Here is a 17,360-nt window from a genome sequence, read left to right on the forward strand (position 1 = left end):
TAATGTGTTTTTTGAACATTAAAGCATGTCAACATATTCTGTTACACCAAATACACAAAATAATGATCTTTAAAAAAGCATCATATGACCCCTTTAATGGGTTTGGATCAGTTTTCCAGTAAAACTGGGTTTTAGTTTATATTTTCTGAAGGATAGATGAAGATCACATCAGTTACAGATTGACTTAGTCCAGCTGTAAATAATGACTTGTGTGCATTGGCTGGGCTTAGGTGCCATATGCCGGTCACCGCTCCACATCATGATGCCAGGTGCTCCTGTCATCCTATGATGCTTCTCAACATCATCATCATCCCCAGCTTGTGTGTCCCTATTCCCAGCCCAATGGGCTCAGAGGGCCCTTTGGTCTCGGCAGTGTCTTTGTGTGCACCCCAAATGTACCCCTGGCTGGCAATTCTTTTATGGGATCATCCTGGATCAAGAATTGATCTGCTGTGTCACTGTAGCTCTCCGCTATCCGCCTCCTAGCTCTGCTGCTGCTGTGTGGCCACCTTTATGTTCTGTTCCTCAATGAGTTAATCCTGCACACACAGCCTTAATCTCTGCCGTACCAGCCAGCAGTGCCTGCGCAGGGAAAAATATTGCCAAGTTCCAGAGGGGGAACCGCTAGTGGCATAAAATAAGTGGACACATAAATCTCGGGATAGAGGCGTTTGTCCCCCGTCATATTTGTGGAGTGTACTAGGCGTGTATTTAGCATAAATTAGGTGAGTGTAATCTTCAAAACTTGATCCTGCTGAGAGTTTTCAGCAGGACATTACAGAGCACAGATGCTGACATGATAAATGCAAAAGAGTGCTTATTGGCCGAGAGTTACTCAAGTAAGCAGATTTAACAATTCAGAGAACACAAACGTACACTGACATTGTCCTTGCCGCTGACTTTGTCCATTGCACTGTGAAAAAATGCTGTGACTTGAAGAATTCAACAGATGGAGAGCGTTCCCAAGATACTGAAATTAGACTCAGCATTGGGATGCTGGAAAGATTTCAAATGTGTGAACTGCCATATTTTAGAGTCATACAATTGACCTATCAGGATTTTTACACTAATGAGGAGTTTATAATGAATTATGTCTAAAATGGATTAAAATAAGAGATAAAATGACCTTCAATCATTAAAAACGACTTTGCAGCCACTGGAAAATGACATCATGATTGGCTGATGGCAAAACCAGAGTGCTCACAATCCGAAACCCTTTGCTTGTCTTTATCCCCTGAGGGCAGCCGATCTAAACATATTAATCCAAAGTTCTGTCATGAAACTCTAGATGGCGCAGGACGATAGGTTCTAACGCAATCTGACATATGACATCATTATTCACATGGCACAGCTGATTGGTTCTTTTCGTATCAGCATCCAATGAGCTTGCTGCTCAGCATACAAATATTTGGCTAGTGTTTGCTGTAGCAGTTGCAGCTTGCTTCAGAAACCCTCCACCTTCCCCAGCTCCACCTGTATAGATCTGCTATGGGGTGATTTCATGTATATAATATGTGCAGCCGCAGTATTTCTTACATGCTCACAGCGGCATGTCTGTGCAGTAGTAGTAAGTCTCGGTACTTGCTCTTCCACAGCAGCAGCAACGTAGCAGATCTATTCCGCCAAGACCAAACACATTAACATTGTCATGTACATTACCATGCTTAACTGTCAGAGAGTTGTCACAACAGAACTAAATTTCATTGAACCGCCCTCCAAAAAGAATCAAGAACTGCTCAGAACATTTACCATCCATGGAACCTTTCCATTGCACAGAAGGTGCTTTAGATTATTTCATAAAAAATAAACATTGTAAAGAAAAAGCTGAGAAAATCGGATAAGATTGTGAACGATCAAAACATAGATAAAGTAGATCGAGTCCATCAGCACCCCCAAAGCTTGCACAGTCCTATACCACTTCCTGGGCCGACATTTCATTCAGTAACATTAGGTTATTTATTAGTTATTTTACATATGCATCTGCTTACATATGCGATCGCTTGTTTCTGCTTCTTCACCATGTTTTGATCCAGAAATTTAGTACTTTTTCAGAAGATGTGTAATAGCGCCTCCTACCATATAACAGTGAAAACACTGAATACCAGAAAATTTTATCAAAGGTGGGTAAGCGTTGTTTCATACAAATAAAATTCTGTAAATGGTAAGGAAAGAGTTAGGAACTGTGAAAGGTTCTTTGGGAAACCCAAAATGGTTGTTCTATTGCATCACTGCGGGGAAAAAAAAAACTTTATTTTTAAGAGTGTATATAATATAATATAATATAATATAATATAATTAGGGCTGTCAGTCGATTAAAAGTTGAAATCTAATTAATTACATGATGTTTCGATTAATTAATCTAATTAATCACTAAATAAATTTGACTGTGAAAATACCCACAAAAGATTATTTAAAGCTATGTTTGTGTTAAATGAGAAAGTACCAAGTAGACATTTCAAATTGTAGCTTTAGAAAGAAATATTTTGTTTGATTCAACATAAAATTTATTACACAAAGATTTAGGCTACAACGGCCTTACGTAAACTATGGAACATAAAAGAAGATAATTTGAGAAACATCTCAGTAGTTTTTGTTCATACAATGAAAGTCATTGGTAACCAAAACAGCTTTGTTACCAACAGTCTTCAAAATACCTTCTTTTATGTTCCACAAAAGAAAGGTTTGAAAAGACATGAGGGTGAGTAAACAATGACAGCATTTATTATTTTAATGAAATGATACTCTAAATAAGAAACTAAATCTGCCAACAGGTGGCGGTAAATGTCTTTGAGTTATTCATTCATTCGAACGGCTGATTTATTCAGGAATTAAGTAAACTGCTCTCTTTATGAATGGGGCTTTGTCTGATTGGTTCACATGATTAATTCAAAACTCGGATTCATTCATAAACTAAACACCGCTGTGTTGCTCGGAGACGCACAACAATTCTGCTATGGCTTTAAAGGTAATATGTTCTCTGCAAAATTGAGCAAAACCAGATAATATTGTGTTTAAAATACAACACAATATCAACTTCTTATTTACTGAACTGTTGTATAAAATCACATTTAAACTTGTGATATTCGGGACAAAATCAGCACTCGTCTGATATTGCTCTCCCTGCTCGTGTCGTGTGATATCGCTTATCATGTGATATAAAGATGAGACAAAACCCGTAGCCTACAGGGGCATTTTTGCACCAATATCTTGAATTTTAGGGCATCACTGCATTAATGGAGTTGTTGCCCTGCATCATTTGTCAACAGTCAACTATATGAAATGTAAGATTTTCCACCCCGGCTAGTGCTAATTCTTAATAACTAATTCTTATTTAACTAATTTTTATTTTAAATAATGATGACTTTGTCTTTTGGGGGTAATTCCTCAGCACAAATTAATTAATTGGCACATCATATAATTAATTAGATTAAAACATTTTAATTGCTTGACAGCCCTAATCAGAATACATTCCTTCTTTTGAAAGGCTGTAAATGGAGAAAGATGGGCTAACTGACTACTTAACCTGCCAAACATTGACCTTGGAAAAACAACCTGATTTATACTCTTCTGTGGTCTGAAATTATTTCTATAGTTATATTATGTGCATTGCAGAAAACAGATTCAACAAGGTCTGTGGGTTTCATTAGTAACCGAGCTGAATATTAAGTTGGCTCGGGTGGATACAAGTCAGCAGACACGAGTCAAAAAAGCTACCAAGCCAACTTGATTAAAGTGTGCCATTACATTTTCACTGTCTTTGTGCCACCACTTGTAATTACCTCTGACAATAAAGTTGGCATAATTTCTAATTAACCTCTCTGTCGTAAAAACGCACTCAGTGCTTTCTTCTTGTAAGCCAGGGCCTTTGTTGGAGAAACATCTTCAATGGCATATTTCAGACTCGTTCTGGGAGCACGACTTTCAGATAGAGACTGTCCCCATCTCAGAATTTCAGCAGCCTGTGTCTTCTCCTCATGGAGGCGTAGATGTAACGGCATTGAAAAAATCCTCTCATCAGCCCATGTATTTATCCTCCACTGGTATTAAACTTTAACTGTGAAGATGTGTAGAGCTTTGTTTCCCAAACACTGCCTGATCAGTGAGACGCAAAAACCCCTTAATCCACACCAGACCACAAATGTGTTCCTTTTTACCTCATATACTGTAATACTGGATATTGTTTTGCATTACCATTAATATTATTAATGATTTATTTGTTTGTTTGTTTTCAAGTCTTTTATTGATGATTTATTTTGAAACTTTTACTTTTGATATATGATATCCTTTTGTAATGATGAATATGATCATGTTTATTTTTTAAACTTTTAATATTTTTATAATGATATGATGAATTTCTGAATGTCATTAATTCATAATTATAATGAATTGATTTTGTCATAATGATATTATAATGATAATATATTTATATTTTATTAGTGATTTGTTTTTAATTATCTTTTATTTTATAAATATTATAATACATTTTCATCATTTGCAAGTCGCCTTGGAGTTTACTAAATAAATATATTTGATTTAAATGTATAAAATATATTTTATTTATTACATTATTTGATTTATTTTTAAGTCTTTTAATCTTTTCATCATCACCAACATAATAATAATAATAATAATAATCACTTGTGATTTAAAATTCCTAATAATTTTATAATGATATACTGATTATTATTTATTTTAAAAATGCCATTAATTCAGTTTACAATTATAACTTATTTATTTTTAATTTTTTAATAATGATATGCTAATGGAAATATCATTTTATTTATTTATTCATTTATTCATACATTCATAAATAATTAAATTTTTTAAAGGTGTCTTTAATGTAAAATACTAAATCGAATATTCCATTTAAATCTATGCCTTTTTAAAATTTCAAATGCATTCATGACAAAAAAGGAGAAATAATTAAATGGATCAATTACCTTCAAAGCTGTTCGGATGATGTTTAGATGAAAAGTCCAACTTATTAGCAGCATAACCATTCAATAAATGTGTTGAGATTTAGTGACACCTATGGTTAAGATCAAAACTTAAAGTGGCGGCACATTTTTATTCTGGAACATTTAGTGCGTCAGCTCTTACATCAGCTCATCTGATGTTTAATAAGGGCTCTTGAGTAAACCTCAGTTCGTGATCAGTGTTGGGCAAGTTACTTCCAAAATGTAATACATTATATATTACTAGTTTGTACTTACTTAACAAAAACACACATGTGATGCCACAACTTATTATAAGCCACACAACTCCATTATACTTCCTTATGGCATTGCGAAAAACAGTAACTGTCTTTAGGAAAATGTGTCCCTGCCATGATTTTTAGAAAAAAAAAACATTAGTCACATCCATTATTGAGAAGCACCAGGATCTGATTGAAAAAAAATGTTGAGCTTTTGAAACCTTACAATGAATAATTACTGCCAGTACATGCACCATGATTAAATTTGATGCAAAAAAAGGCAAAGTTGCATTTAGACTGACTTGAATTTATGTACTAAAACAAGCAGATTATATATGATCAGGTGAATTTATATGATGAGAGAAGGGTGTCTGTCACAAACAGCGCGTAAGTGTTTGCGCTTATATGAGCCTGATCTATTATTATCACTATCAGAACTGGTTCAGTCTAGCTGAGCATGGCTCTGTCACTGCGTTTCTTTTCTCTTGCCACCCCCAGATATGAATCAAACCAGTCAGCAGTAATCAGAACAACAACAACGCTGTTCAGAAAGAGACTTTAGGGGATGCTTTTGAAATTGCTTTCTTCTTTTAAAATCAATTAGGCCACACAAATTCCCTGCTTGAACAAATAAGGGACAACTTGTAATGTCGAAGTGAACTCGTTCGTATTTTTGGGTGAAGTGTACATTTTTTGTGTTTTGATAACTGAAATGTACAATATCAACATTTTGACCGCATCTACATTCTGCATTTGCTATTTTAGAGACTCTTTTTAGTCTACTAAAGGCTAATTGAGACTAGAGAAAGCTTTTGAAGTTTAATACTCAGACAAAACCAGACGCAGACTCTCATTTATTAGCAAATGAGAACATTTCTCCAAGGACGATTTTAATGACAAATTTATTTATAAGTGAAATTATAATAATCCACACTTTGTATAGGTGAATTCAATTATCATCACCGTTTTAATTATCATTATAGCAAGTGTGAAATATATTGAGAAGTGAAACACATCAACATTGTGGTGTAATTTTAATACACATTTGACTATTTTACCATGTGTGTGTGTGTGTGTCATAGTACTGTCACATTTGTTCTGAGTTTTTAGAAATGTTATGTTAATCTTATCTTAATTTTATAATAACAAGATTTAATCATTCAAAAATAATTAAAATTTAGTTTAACATAACTGAATAATGAAACTATTGCTTGCGGTCATCCCTGTTGCTTGTGCACCTTTTCCTACCCAATTTCTTCTTTCCAGTCAACTTTGCATTTAATATGCTTTCATACAGCACTCTGTGAACAGCCACCCCTTTCAGTAGTGACCTTCTGTGACTTACCCTATTTGTGGAGGGTGTCACTGATTGTCTTCTGGACCATTGCCAAGTCAGCAATCTTCCCCATTATTGTGGTTTCAAAGAACAAGAGATACCCGGAATTTATACTGTAGGGATGGTCATTTAATGAAACTCAAATGTAAATATTCTAATATTTTGAGATACTGGATTTTTGACTTTCATGAGCTGTAACTCTAATCATCCAATTTAAAACAAAATAACTTTTGAAATGTTTTACTTTACATGTATTGAATCTAGAATATATGAAAGTTTCACTTTTTGAAATAAGTTACAAAAAAATAACTTTTTCATATAAATTGTTTTAGATGCATCTGTATATATTGTTATATATAATTGTTAACAACAACAATCATAATAAAAATAATAATAATAATAATAATAATATATATATATATTATGAACCTCAAAAGATATGTACCTAAAGATGTTCTTGTGTAGAGAGATAGACTAATACATACATGTAAAAAGTATGCAAAAAATCATTTGGTCAACAATGGCCTATTGTTTTCTTAGTTCTGATGGATTGTAAGTAATGAGGGTCACACCAATTGACCTAAATGCCATTTAAAGTGATTTAATTTTGCACATTTAATTTTGCATGGGGTCGAGTAATTGAATATTCAAGGCAAAGTAAGATGCTGGAGGTTGGGCTCGATGAGAAATGGTTCGTTATGGTAAGATTTATTATGAAAATATCTCAGAAGAGTCTGGAGACAGTTATTATCTTATTTTCAGGAGGAGGTAGGGCTTACGTTTCCCCCATGTTGTGCCTGGTGGGAATCAAAGGATGCAATTAGCAAACAAAGAACAACTGCCTGATACATTGCCTCCACGGAACAAAGTAAATCTGTTGTGGAGTCTAAGCAGATTCATTAATCCACAAATACCAAATGACTTGGCAGCGGAGGGCCCAGTTTTGCTTTACAATTTGTCAGGTGCACAATAGCTAATGAATTCTGACCTTTTCCCATCCTCATATCTACATGCTTGTTTAATTAAAGCTTTGAGAAAGGGTGGACTACACTGATATTTGATTAAGCATGCTGTTTAAAACCTGCACCTCCATTTCGGTGAAATCCTGGACTATCTGGTGTACTTTGCTAATTATCTTCAATCAATTTAGCTCATAAAACGTGGCTTGGTTAATGCTAATCTTCTGATAAGCTGTAGGAATGTAATTAGTACCGAATCAGCATAAGTAAAGCTGGTAAATTCATAATGATGGGCTGTTGTATTATATATTTATTTTCTGACTCATTGACTGCTGTGATGGGCTCACTCATGTATCATTACCATTCACAGAGAATGTTGCTAAAATTAGTGCATATAACAAAATGTCAATATTTGGATTACTAATATAATTATGTACTGAAATACTTACGAATGCAGAGCGCATGTGGGACTGCATGTAAGGGATAATGTACATCCAGCCGGTTGTTATCTCAGAATAAACCCCGACAGGGTGATCACGGAAGGGTCTTGTATCAGCCTGAAGGGGTTTATTCTGAGATAACAACCGGCTGGATGTACATTATCCCTGAGCGGTGTGTTATTCAATTTGGCGGTTGTTATCTGGGAATAGCATACCGCTGGATGGCGCGATTGACCAATCAGAATCAAGTATTCCACAGAGCCGTGTAATAAATTTAGTTAACATGAATACATTTACTTCAGTGAGGGAATGAGGAAAAAATATATGATGAAATCAATCGGGATTTGATTGGATCATGGATGCTGTCCATTAAATAACAGCGTGAAACAGTATTATTATTTTATATGTCAGTGCATTGATAACAGGTACTGTTTTAGCTCATAAACTGCTGCATTTCTGAGCTATAAAAGCGATAACAGTATCATCGCAATGTCACGTTGTATGGCACAAATGTAACAAAGAACAGCTGTTGAGTTTTTCTTCATTTAGAAAATAACTAACCTCACTATCATTGACTATAATATCTGTTTATACTTTAAAAGATTGTTGTTTGATTGTGTTTTCTTCTCAATTTACACATTTTAACCACAACAGTCTGCTCATGTGCTTGTATTGGCTTGTATTAAGTGTAATTTTGAGTTTTGCACTACAGAAGAAGTCACAGGACTAGTTATGTCAGAGGGCATTCTTAGTTGCTTTATTTAACGCCTAAATCCTCCTTATTTAAAATCTAGTATAATGTCCTAATTAACATGGACGGCTATAATACAAATTTGCATAGGCTCTGGCTAAGGTCATAGGCTGCAGATTTGACTGTAATTACATAATTGCCCCCAGTGTTCAATGACAGAGATACAGGCAAACTATATGCCAGCAAAAATGTCCTATTAAAATTGTCAAAATGAAGCTGGAGAGGGAAATCACTAGGTTTAGTGTAGAGTACACTTCATGCTCTATATCTGTTTTACACAGCGTTTTTAACGCAAAACTTTTTATGTGTGTTGGGTTCAGTAAATACGCTCAAAGGTTTAGGGTCAGAAAGATGTCCTTAAGAAGGTTCTTATGCTCACCAAGGCTGCATATATTTGATGAAAAAAATACAGTAAAAACAGTAATATTGTGACATTTTATTACAATTTAAAATAACTTTTTTTGAATATATTTTAGAATGTAATTTATTCTTGTGATGCAAAAATGAATGTTCAGCATCATTACTCCAGTCTTCAGTATCATATGGTCCTTCAGAAATCATTCTAATATGCTGATTTGCTGCTCAAGAAACATTTATTATAATGTTGAAAAGAGTTGTGCTGCTTAATATTTTTGTGGAAACATGACACATTTTTAAAGAATTCTTTTATGAATAGAAAGTTCAAAAGGACAGAGGTTTTACATTAGGTTACACCAGCAAAAGTAATGTTTTATGAGACACAAATAGCTTCCTACAGTAATAAATGCAAATGACATTTTTCCAGATTATATAAAAAATATGCAGTGCAAAAGTACAGTGCTTTTCCCATAAAAATAACAAATATGCTTAATTATCAAATAATTTACAATAATTATAACAGCCATTATCTTTCCATTAGCACAAACTAATCATTACGCTTTGAAATAATCACACTATTAATGTATTCATTAGTGTTCCACTATCGACAGTGCAAACAAGCCATCCATCTAAAATGTACCGTAGCAAATACGAATACCAAATATTTAGTTTGTTATCTGCAAATACAAATCAAAATGTTTGTGTTAGGGTCACCATGACACCACAGCTCATTTAACATAATATTTTGAGCTTCTTGCTTAAAGGAATAGCTCACAAAAATAGAGCCAAAAATCACCCTCCTGCCTAGCTTAGTTTGTTTCTTCATGGCAACAGATGTCGAGTAACCTAGCATTATATCACTTGCTCACCAGTGGATCCTCTGCAGTGAATGGGTGCCAACAGAATGAGAGTCCAAACAGCTGATACAAACATTACAATAGTCTACAAGTAATCCACACTCAGTCCATCAATTAACGTCTTGAGAAATGAAAACCTGCATGTTCGTAAGAAACAAATCCATGGTGCTTCTGGCCAAAATATAGTCCATAATCCATAATAATGTTTCCTCCAGTAAAAATGTTCATACCCTGTTATCCTCTCACATCAAAATCCACCGACATATTTGTTTATAACTGTTTAAGCAGTGGTCAATCTGTGCATATTTCTCTTCTGATTCAGACAAGACTATTTGTTTTCACTGCAAGCACTATTATGGATAAGAACTCATATTTTAGCAGGAAGCAATTACTTGTGGATTATTGTGATGTTTTTATTAGAAGCTCATTCTGACAGCACCCATTTACTGCAGAGGACCCATTGTTAAGAAAATAATGTAACATTTCTCCAAATCTGTTCCGAAGAAACAAACTCATCTACATCTTGGACGGCCAAGGGTGAATGGGTGAGCTATTCCTTTAACGGTTCTGCTTTCACCACCTGATGTTTGGCCTCACAAATCCAGTAGGTTTGTAAATCCCGGTCAACAGGAGTTTTTAGTGGAGACGGAGAGCTTCATGTAAATTGCAAAGCACAACTAGGCCTGTGTTTCTAAATCTGGAGCAGACGTCCCAGGCATTCTAGTTGGCAGTGTTTGTTGGTGATTTTCTGAATGCCACAACATGCCTGTCTGTGTTATGGATCAGAATAAATAATGCTGCGAGGGCTTGGACTCGGCAAGAGGGAACGATCGAGGCGAAGGGGTTATGCTCCAACAGAGCGCTGAGTCGTTTTAGCACTGTGATGAGGGACAACTCCGGCTTCTTGCTTGCTTTGGCAAAACCTCAAACCTCTGAGCTTGCGGCAACTTCAGCGCCTTCTCACTCCAATGCCATTCCCATGTTTCTCTTTTTTTTTCTACATTCAAACTAGGTTTGACCAATATTTGACCTATTTTGTTTTGTTTTATGGAGGCCTGTTTCTTTAGAAATAGAAAATCCATTCCGTTCAAACTGAATGGCAGAAAGATGAACCTTTGATGGGGCCGCTCTTAGTTTGGCTGATTATTGAGTGTTCGTTGGGCCAATTGTGTAACGTCAGTGGATTTGATAGAGTTCTGTCAAGGTGCAATCATTGCTGCGTGGTCCCTCACTGCCGCTTGAGAGCAACCTGTATTTTTCTGAAGCCAATGAAATGGCTGTAGTGGATTGAAGAGCAAAGTCGCAAGAAAAACATCATAATGAGGACTGGAGCTGTCCAAAGTAGGACACAAAACTGGGTCCAACCATTTTCAACAGAGAAACGCTCAAAGAACAAATAGTTTGTTTGGAAACTGAAGGCAAAGTTCATATAAGTACAAGTTGCTTCTTAACTTCTGGAACACCCGAACAAGTTTTTGCTAATTGTTAATGCTTTGTATGAATGCCTTCATCTCTGCCAACATGTCTGTTGCATCACTTATTATTCTCTGTTTCGTCTAACGTGAGGGTTGGAATGTGGCACATTTGCATGGCATTAACTTTCTGCAGTACCTAATCTGTTTGCACACAGCTTCTGATGAAAGGAAGCTGTGTGATTTTTATTTTTTCCCCTTACCTCAGCAGGCAGTAAGCAGGCCCAGCAGTCCACAATGCCTCATTGAAATGCCAGACTTGAGAGGGGCAGTTGCTTTAAAAGGCTCTCTGATTACTCGCATCAATAGGACCCTATTTGTTGTGGCTCCCGCAGCAACTGCCAAAGCAGATGGGTTATAATTCAGGCCGATTTGCACTGCTTAAATCCTATAATGATTCCCTACACTCCCAAAGGCAAATGCTAACTGCCATTTCAGAAGTCTGAACGCTTCTGTAATGGACTGACTGTAAAGAGAGCAGGTACGCGTTGACTTTCTCTGCAATCTGGTTAATTGTCTGCTCCGCACATCGATGCCACCCTAAATCTACGCTACAGATCTCCCTTGCGTCAAGTAAAAAACAAATCATCTATTATGCAGCACTTGGAAAAGCAACTCACAGCCATTTGTTTCCAAGATTCCACCAAGACCATTTTGATGCACAATATTTCAAATATCACTTAAAGGAACAGTTCACACAAAAATGAAATACCATGTCGTTTCTTCAGAGCCCCGGACATGACATGAAGACAAAAATATATTTATTGAGGCCACAAATTAAGAACTTGTTTACTTGCTTTATTTCTCCATACCCTTGTTTTAGTTTAAAGAATTTTAATGCTAAAACAAGGGAACGAATTCTTAATTTGTGGCCATTATTTAATTCAAATGAAGGAACAAATTAGAAAGTTGTGGGAACGACTTGACATAACTGACTTTCTTCTGCTGAACACACAAGAGATTTTGAAAAATGTCCATACGTGAAAGTCAGTGGAATCCAGTTGTTGTTTTGGGCCCTATATTGACTTTCATTGTATGGACAAAAATATTTTTCAAAATATCATATTTTGTGTTTCACAGCAGTGTAGCATAATTTTTTTATACTATCATAGATATTAATATTTTGAATTGGATTTTTTTTTCAGTTTTAATTATATTTTTAGTTAAATTTTCAGTCATTTTTATTAGTCTTTTTTAATTATCACTGTTTGTTTAATTTTATTTTATTTCCGTTTTATTTTTTATTTATTTCCAGTTAGTCGTTTTAGTGCTAAGATTTTTTTAGTGTAAGATTTTTGTCTAAAATGTATATTTTATATTATTGCAGCTTTATTTCAATTAACATTTTTATATATAGTGTTAGTTAAAGATGTTGTATCATAATTTTTTTGACTTTACTAAAGCAAATAAAAATGCCATAATATGTTTGCAGATATTTAGGAAACATGCTAAGTTCACATACTTGTTTCTCCAAAAAACAATGCTACAGCAAGTTATTCTACTTCGAAATGTGCATTCAATTTCAGAATTTGTTTTGGTCTGGTGGATTCCGCCCACTGCCAATTTACCCAATAGTATTTCAACACCCTGGGTTGCCAGTTGGTCGAAGACACAGCATATTGCAGCCATGGAATCCAGCAAACGAACTGTGTCAGAGATTGCAGATTCTGCCCCTACCTGAAAGGCTGCGGCATCCATCCAAAAAGCTCTATGACCAGAGGCACATTACAACAAGGATAAAGCAACTCATCAACTTCTTGGTTAATTGTGCTTGTTCCTGTTGCGTGTCCTCAATCTGGCAACCCATGTGTGCATGATGTACATGAAGACCAAATGCTCATTTTTGCATAAACAGTCACTTTATAGGCAAAGTGTGTCACACTGTTCACCAAACAGATTGTCCCGCCCCATACTCACACCGTTGATTGAGCAATTGTTTGGAGCTGAGCAAGATTCCTAAACAAACAATGCCACAGTTTTTACACTTTTCACAGAAATAAACCTTCGAAAATGGCTTGTGTATAGGATGGGACAGAAAAACACTTTAAGATCAAAAACGCAGCCTTACCTTCATTGAGACCCATATGAATACTCCAGTAGCTCTGCAGACATTGGAGCTCTCTCTTCATGCCCCTCTTGCAGCGGCAGTCGTACAGGGGGCTGTCCTGCAGCACCTCAAGGGCGGCCTGACACTCCCTGTTGGCCAGCATGGTAGTCCTGTCACGACCTACCAAGCACTGGCGCATGATGCGGAAGCGTGAGCTGCACTGTGAGTTTTGGTTGCACACCTCACTGGCCCTCAGGCAGTCCATGGGGGTTCTCCAACCATGAGTTCCCAGCCCTGACGAGGCAGAATGGCTGGCCATGGAAAGTACCACCTCATCTGTGGGAAGGGCATGGGCATCATCAGACCGGGTAAGAGGTGGTGTGAATGAAGGTTTTATTTATGTTTTTAATATGACTTAATTTAGAAAAGAACAACACCAATAATATTTATTTAGTATTTTTGTAGAGACCCAAGAGAGTCCTAAGGTACCATTTTTTCCCCACAGTGATACAGCAGAAAGCATTAAACCCTAATGACAGCGACTCCTGTCGGTGAGGCAAGGAACTACACCAGATGGAAGTGAATTGAATTACTCAACATTACTGTCATATCAAACACATTATGAAGAAAACATTTAAGTAAAACGTTTAAAATGTGACTATACAATAATAGTACAACCTAAAAACGTGGATGTTTAAAAAAAACCTGTAGGAGTTATTTTATTATAAGCCTTTAAGAGGTTTTCGCGTGTTTTCAGCACCATGGACAGTTCCTCTCAGTGGTTCTGGGTTCAAATAACCTGGGCTAGATTTCCCAAAACACTAAACAGAACGTTAATAAGGGCTTAAGTAGTACTAAATCTGTATAGCATGTTTCCCAAAAGTGTCATTATGTAATTAGCACGTAAAAACGTTCTTTAATTAACTAGAGCTTCGCTTTCACAGGTTACAAAGGGACACTTAATAAATAATAGTAATGCATTTGGATAATTTACAACTGTCTGCGCATCCCACATGCTACGCCTAAATTTAGCTACATGACCGACCATACGTTTATGCAGGCCTATTTTAAGCATAAGTAACTAATTGCAACTAATGATACTTAATGGGCACAATCTGTTGAGGCTCGTCTTGTGGCCTTATCGTCAAATCTGTCTTTTTAAAGTTTTAATTGCTGTTTTGGTGATATATTTTAGATGTGGTTCTTTAATAAAATGTTATGTAATATTTACCTATTTATATTTCGCCGGTGGTAGCTAGCGTTTGATAGGACACCGAACCAAACTGAAAGTGCAGGAGTTGAGTATTGTTGCTATGGTTACTTGAGACGAACGCAATTTCTGGTTTCTCTGAATTTTGGGATCGCCTTTTTTGGACACTTAAAAGTATTTATGTACTTTGTATGTATGTACCCCATTCCTTCTAGACCATTCATCAATCAGTCAATCAAAATAAACAAATCAGCAAATTTATGTTGCACTGCATGGTGTTTTTGTATTACTGAAGCCAAAACTCAATTATGTTTTTAAACTCAGAAATGTTTAATTTCAGCGTCTCGAAAAGCTACAGGTTTTTTTTTATGTTGGACATTTTCGCTCCATTTTTTCGATTAAGTTTTGACACTGGTCTCAGCACCTTTGGACCTGATATCTCACGTAACGATGCCCTGAAGTTCTTCTAAATAACGAGCAATCGTATTCTAGTTGGGAAACAGAGGTTAGCATACTGCATCGTGAAATAACAAGCATTGCATTGCAACGTAAACCCAGCTTCTGTAATATTACACAGTTTGTTCAATCTTGATCTTTCCTCTGACTGAGAGATGAGACTATTGAAGTATAGAGGGCTGCCAGTATGAAAGACTGAGTTCATTCTGTAACTGTCTCTTTGGCCGTCAAATGTATACTTTACGCAGGCAGATAAATGTCTGCACTCTCTCAATATGATAAATGATTGTCCGCGTGGGTTCTCATCACTCTTTCATCCTCATGGATTATTACTTTTTGTCTCTCGTATCATTTATGAAACATTCGATTCATCACTTACCCAATAAAAACAGGACGCTCAGAATATTCAGTAAAATCATGATAGATCCCATTCGAACTCGCAATGAGCTGTTACGATCCCAGAATCCGGTAATGTTCGCCGACAAATCCAACGGATATTTAACGGACGTCTTTTTCTCACCTCAGGTTCATTTCCAACAGTCAGTCGCTGGATGAAATAGCGTCAGAAATAGTTCAAACCGTACAATTCCAGTACTTGGATATCTCCTTTTGAGAAGTAAGTTAGTAAAAAAGACTAATTGACATTTACTTTATGAAACTGTCCAACATATCCTTTCCACAAGACCGTCGAAGCATTCCTCAAATTTGGAACAAAAAGGTAGCACGAGCCCGCGTTTTATTTCGCGTTTCTAAATGTGGTTGATATTTGAATATACGAACGTTAGATAATCTTTAAAACTTTAATTTCAGAGATGTTATGTTACAAATGACTTCATATTATCACCGGTTATTCCTCTGTCGTATAAACGCATATTTAAGCTCTTTCAAACAGACGTTGGCTGTTCGCGTGAACTAAAAATCTCTGCGGACTCCTGTGAGAAGCGATAAATCTTCCTCGCTGGATAACCTCGACTTTAAACTGGACAACCTTGACTTTCATCAGAAAATCCTTATGTGTCCACTAGCGTGCCTGTGGCTTCAGAACTGCCGTATTTTTTCCGAGCCGGTGATAAAGAAAACAAACAGGGAAAGGGCACTTCCAGTTCCACTTATCGTCTGTTTTCTCTGGCGCAGGGAAATGCTTTCTCCCACGAAACTGAAGTTGCATGTCCGACCCTCGGGGCTCTGTCGCTCTTCACGTCAGAGCGGACGCAATGAAAACATATCACCGCATGAATCTGACCGCTGCGCACTGGCTGAGTGCACAAGGGCATCGACGCACCATAGCACAGTCATGTCTGAGACGACCTTGCGCTCCACAAATAGGACTTTTTGACACTCTTGGTGGGATTTTTTCCTCCTTCTCCAGCGTTGGTGCAGTTCACATTTAGTATCATTCAAAATAATAAATTTGAATGTTCAAATTAGTTAATAGAATAAGTTAATGGAAGATAATTTGCCACATTTAAGTGATGATTATTAGTATATACAGTAAAATAGGATTTGCTGCCAGTTACATTTCTACTGCTTAGTGTGAAATGTGTGTTAAAGTACTTTAGTGACAATATAATGCAGAAAGAGGCTGGGCAAACTGTCTCTGAAATATAAGGTTTTTGAGTCAAAAGTCAAATGTGGTTTATATGATGGGTTTAAACATTAAAATAGCAATATCATCTATCTATCTAGCTATCTATCACAAATATTTTCATAAACATCAGATTATTATTAGGCAATTATCACATTTTAGTGCAGGTTGTCTTATGCTTTATATTATTTATTTATGTTTGTTATTATAAAACTGTTATTTTTATCATTTTAGAGTTGTTTAAATTATTATATTTTGCTAAAAAGCATATAATACACTATACAATGGCAGTTTTTTTGTGACAACTTACCCCATATAATGTGATATTTACTACAGGCACATGTTGCCACTACTGGGGCATGCTGTCACAAATGTTCAAACGCAAGATGTTTTTTGTCACCCTAAAGTTTTATTATTATTATTATTATTATCAAGTCTACTCTTAGTTACTAGAGCAAAAATTCATTCATTCATTCATTTCATACTTACTAAATCACTGGTCTGAAGCTTATGTTTGAACAAATCAATATGTATGTCTAAATGAGAACATGAGGGAAATTTCAGTTATATAATGGTGTCTCTAAATGAGTTGAGCTAATTAACCATATAAACAGAGATACATTTGTAATCTGTAAATTTGTAAATGCGCATTGCCTGTCATAAACAAACTGTTTAAGATGAAGTAGAGGCATTAAA

The 17,360-nt window shown here is 35.9% G+C and overlaps 1 protein-coding gene across 1 annotated transcript in view; it reads right to left on the minus strand.

Moving 5' to 3' along the window:
• LOC107730424 (GDNF family receptor alpha-2-like) overlaps positions 1-16,309 on the minus strand; it is a 66,696-nt gene extending 50,387 nt beyond the window's left edge. The window contains exons 1-2 of the mRNA XM_016541270.1: positions 15,459-16,309; positions 13,435-13,749 (exon numbers count right to left, since the gene is read on the minus strand). Coding sequence (XP_016396756.1) covers positions 13,435-13,749; positions 15,459-15,510 — 367 coding nt within the window. The 5' untranslated portion in view covers positions 15,511-16,309. The remainder of the gene's footprint in view (positions 1-13,434; positions 13,750-15,458) is intronic.
• Between the last annotated feature and the right edge of the window lie 1,051 nt (positions 16,310-17,360).

This window comes from Sinocyclocheilus rhinocerous, unplaced genomic scaffold (assembly GCF_001515625.1).
Source record: "Sinocyclocheilus rhinocerous isolate Xijiao unplaced genomic scaffold, SAMN03320098_v1.1 scaffold1660, whole genome shotgun sequence".
Classification (NCBI taxonomy): Eukaryota; Metazoa; Chordata; class Actinopteri; order Cypriniformes; family Cyprinidae; genus Sinocyclocheilus; species Sinocyclocheilus rhinocerous.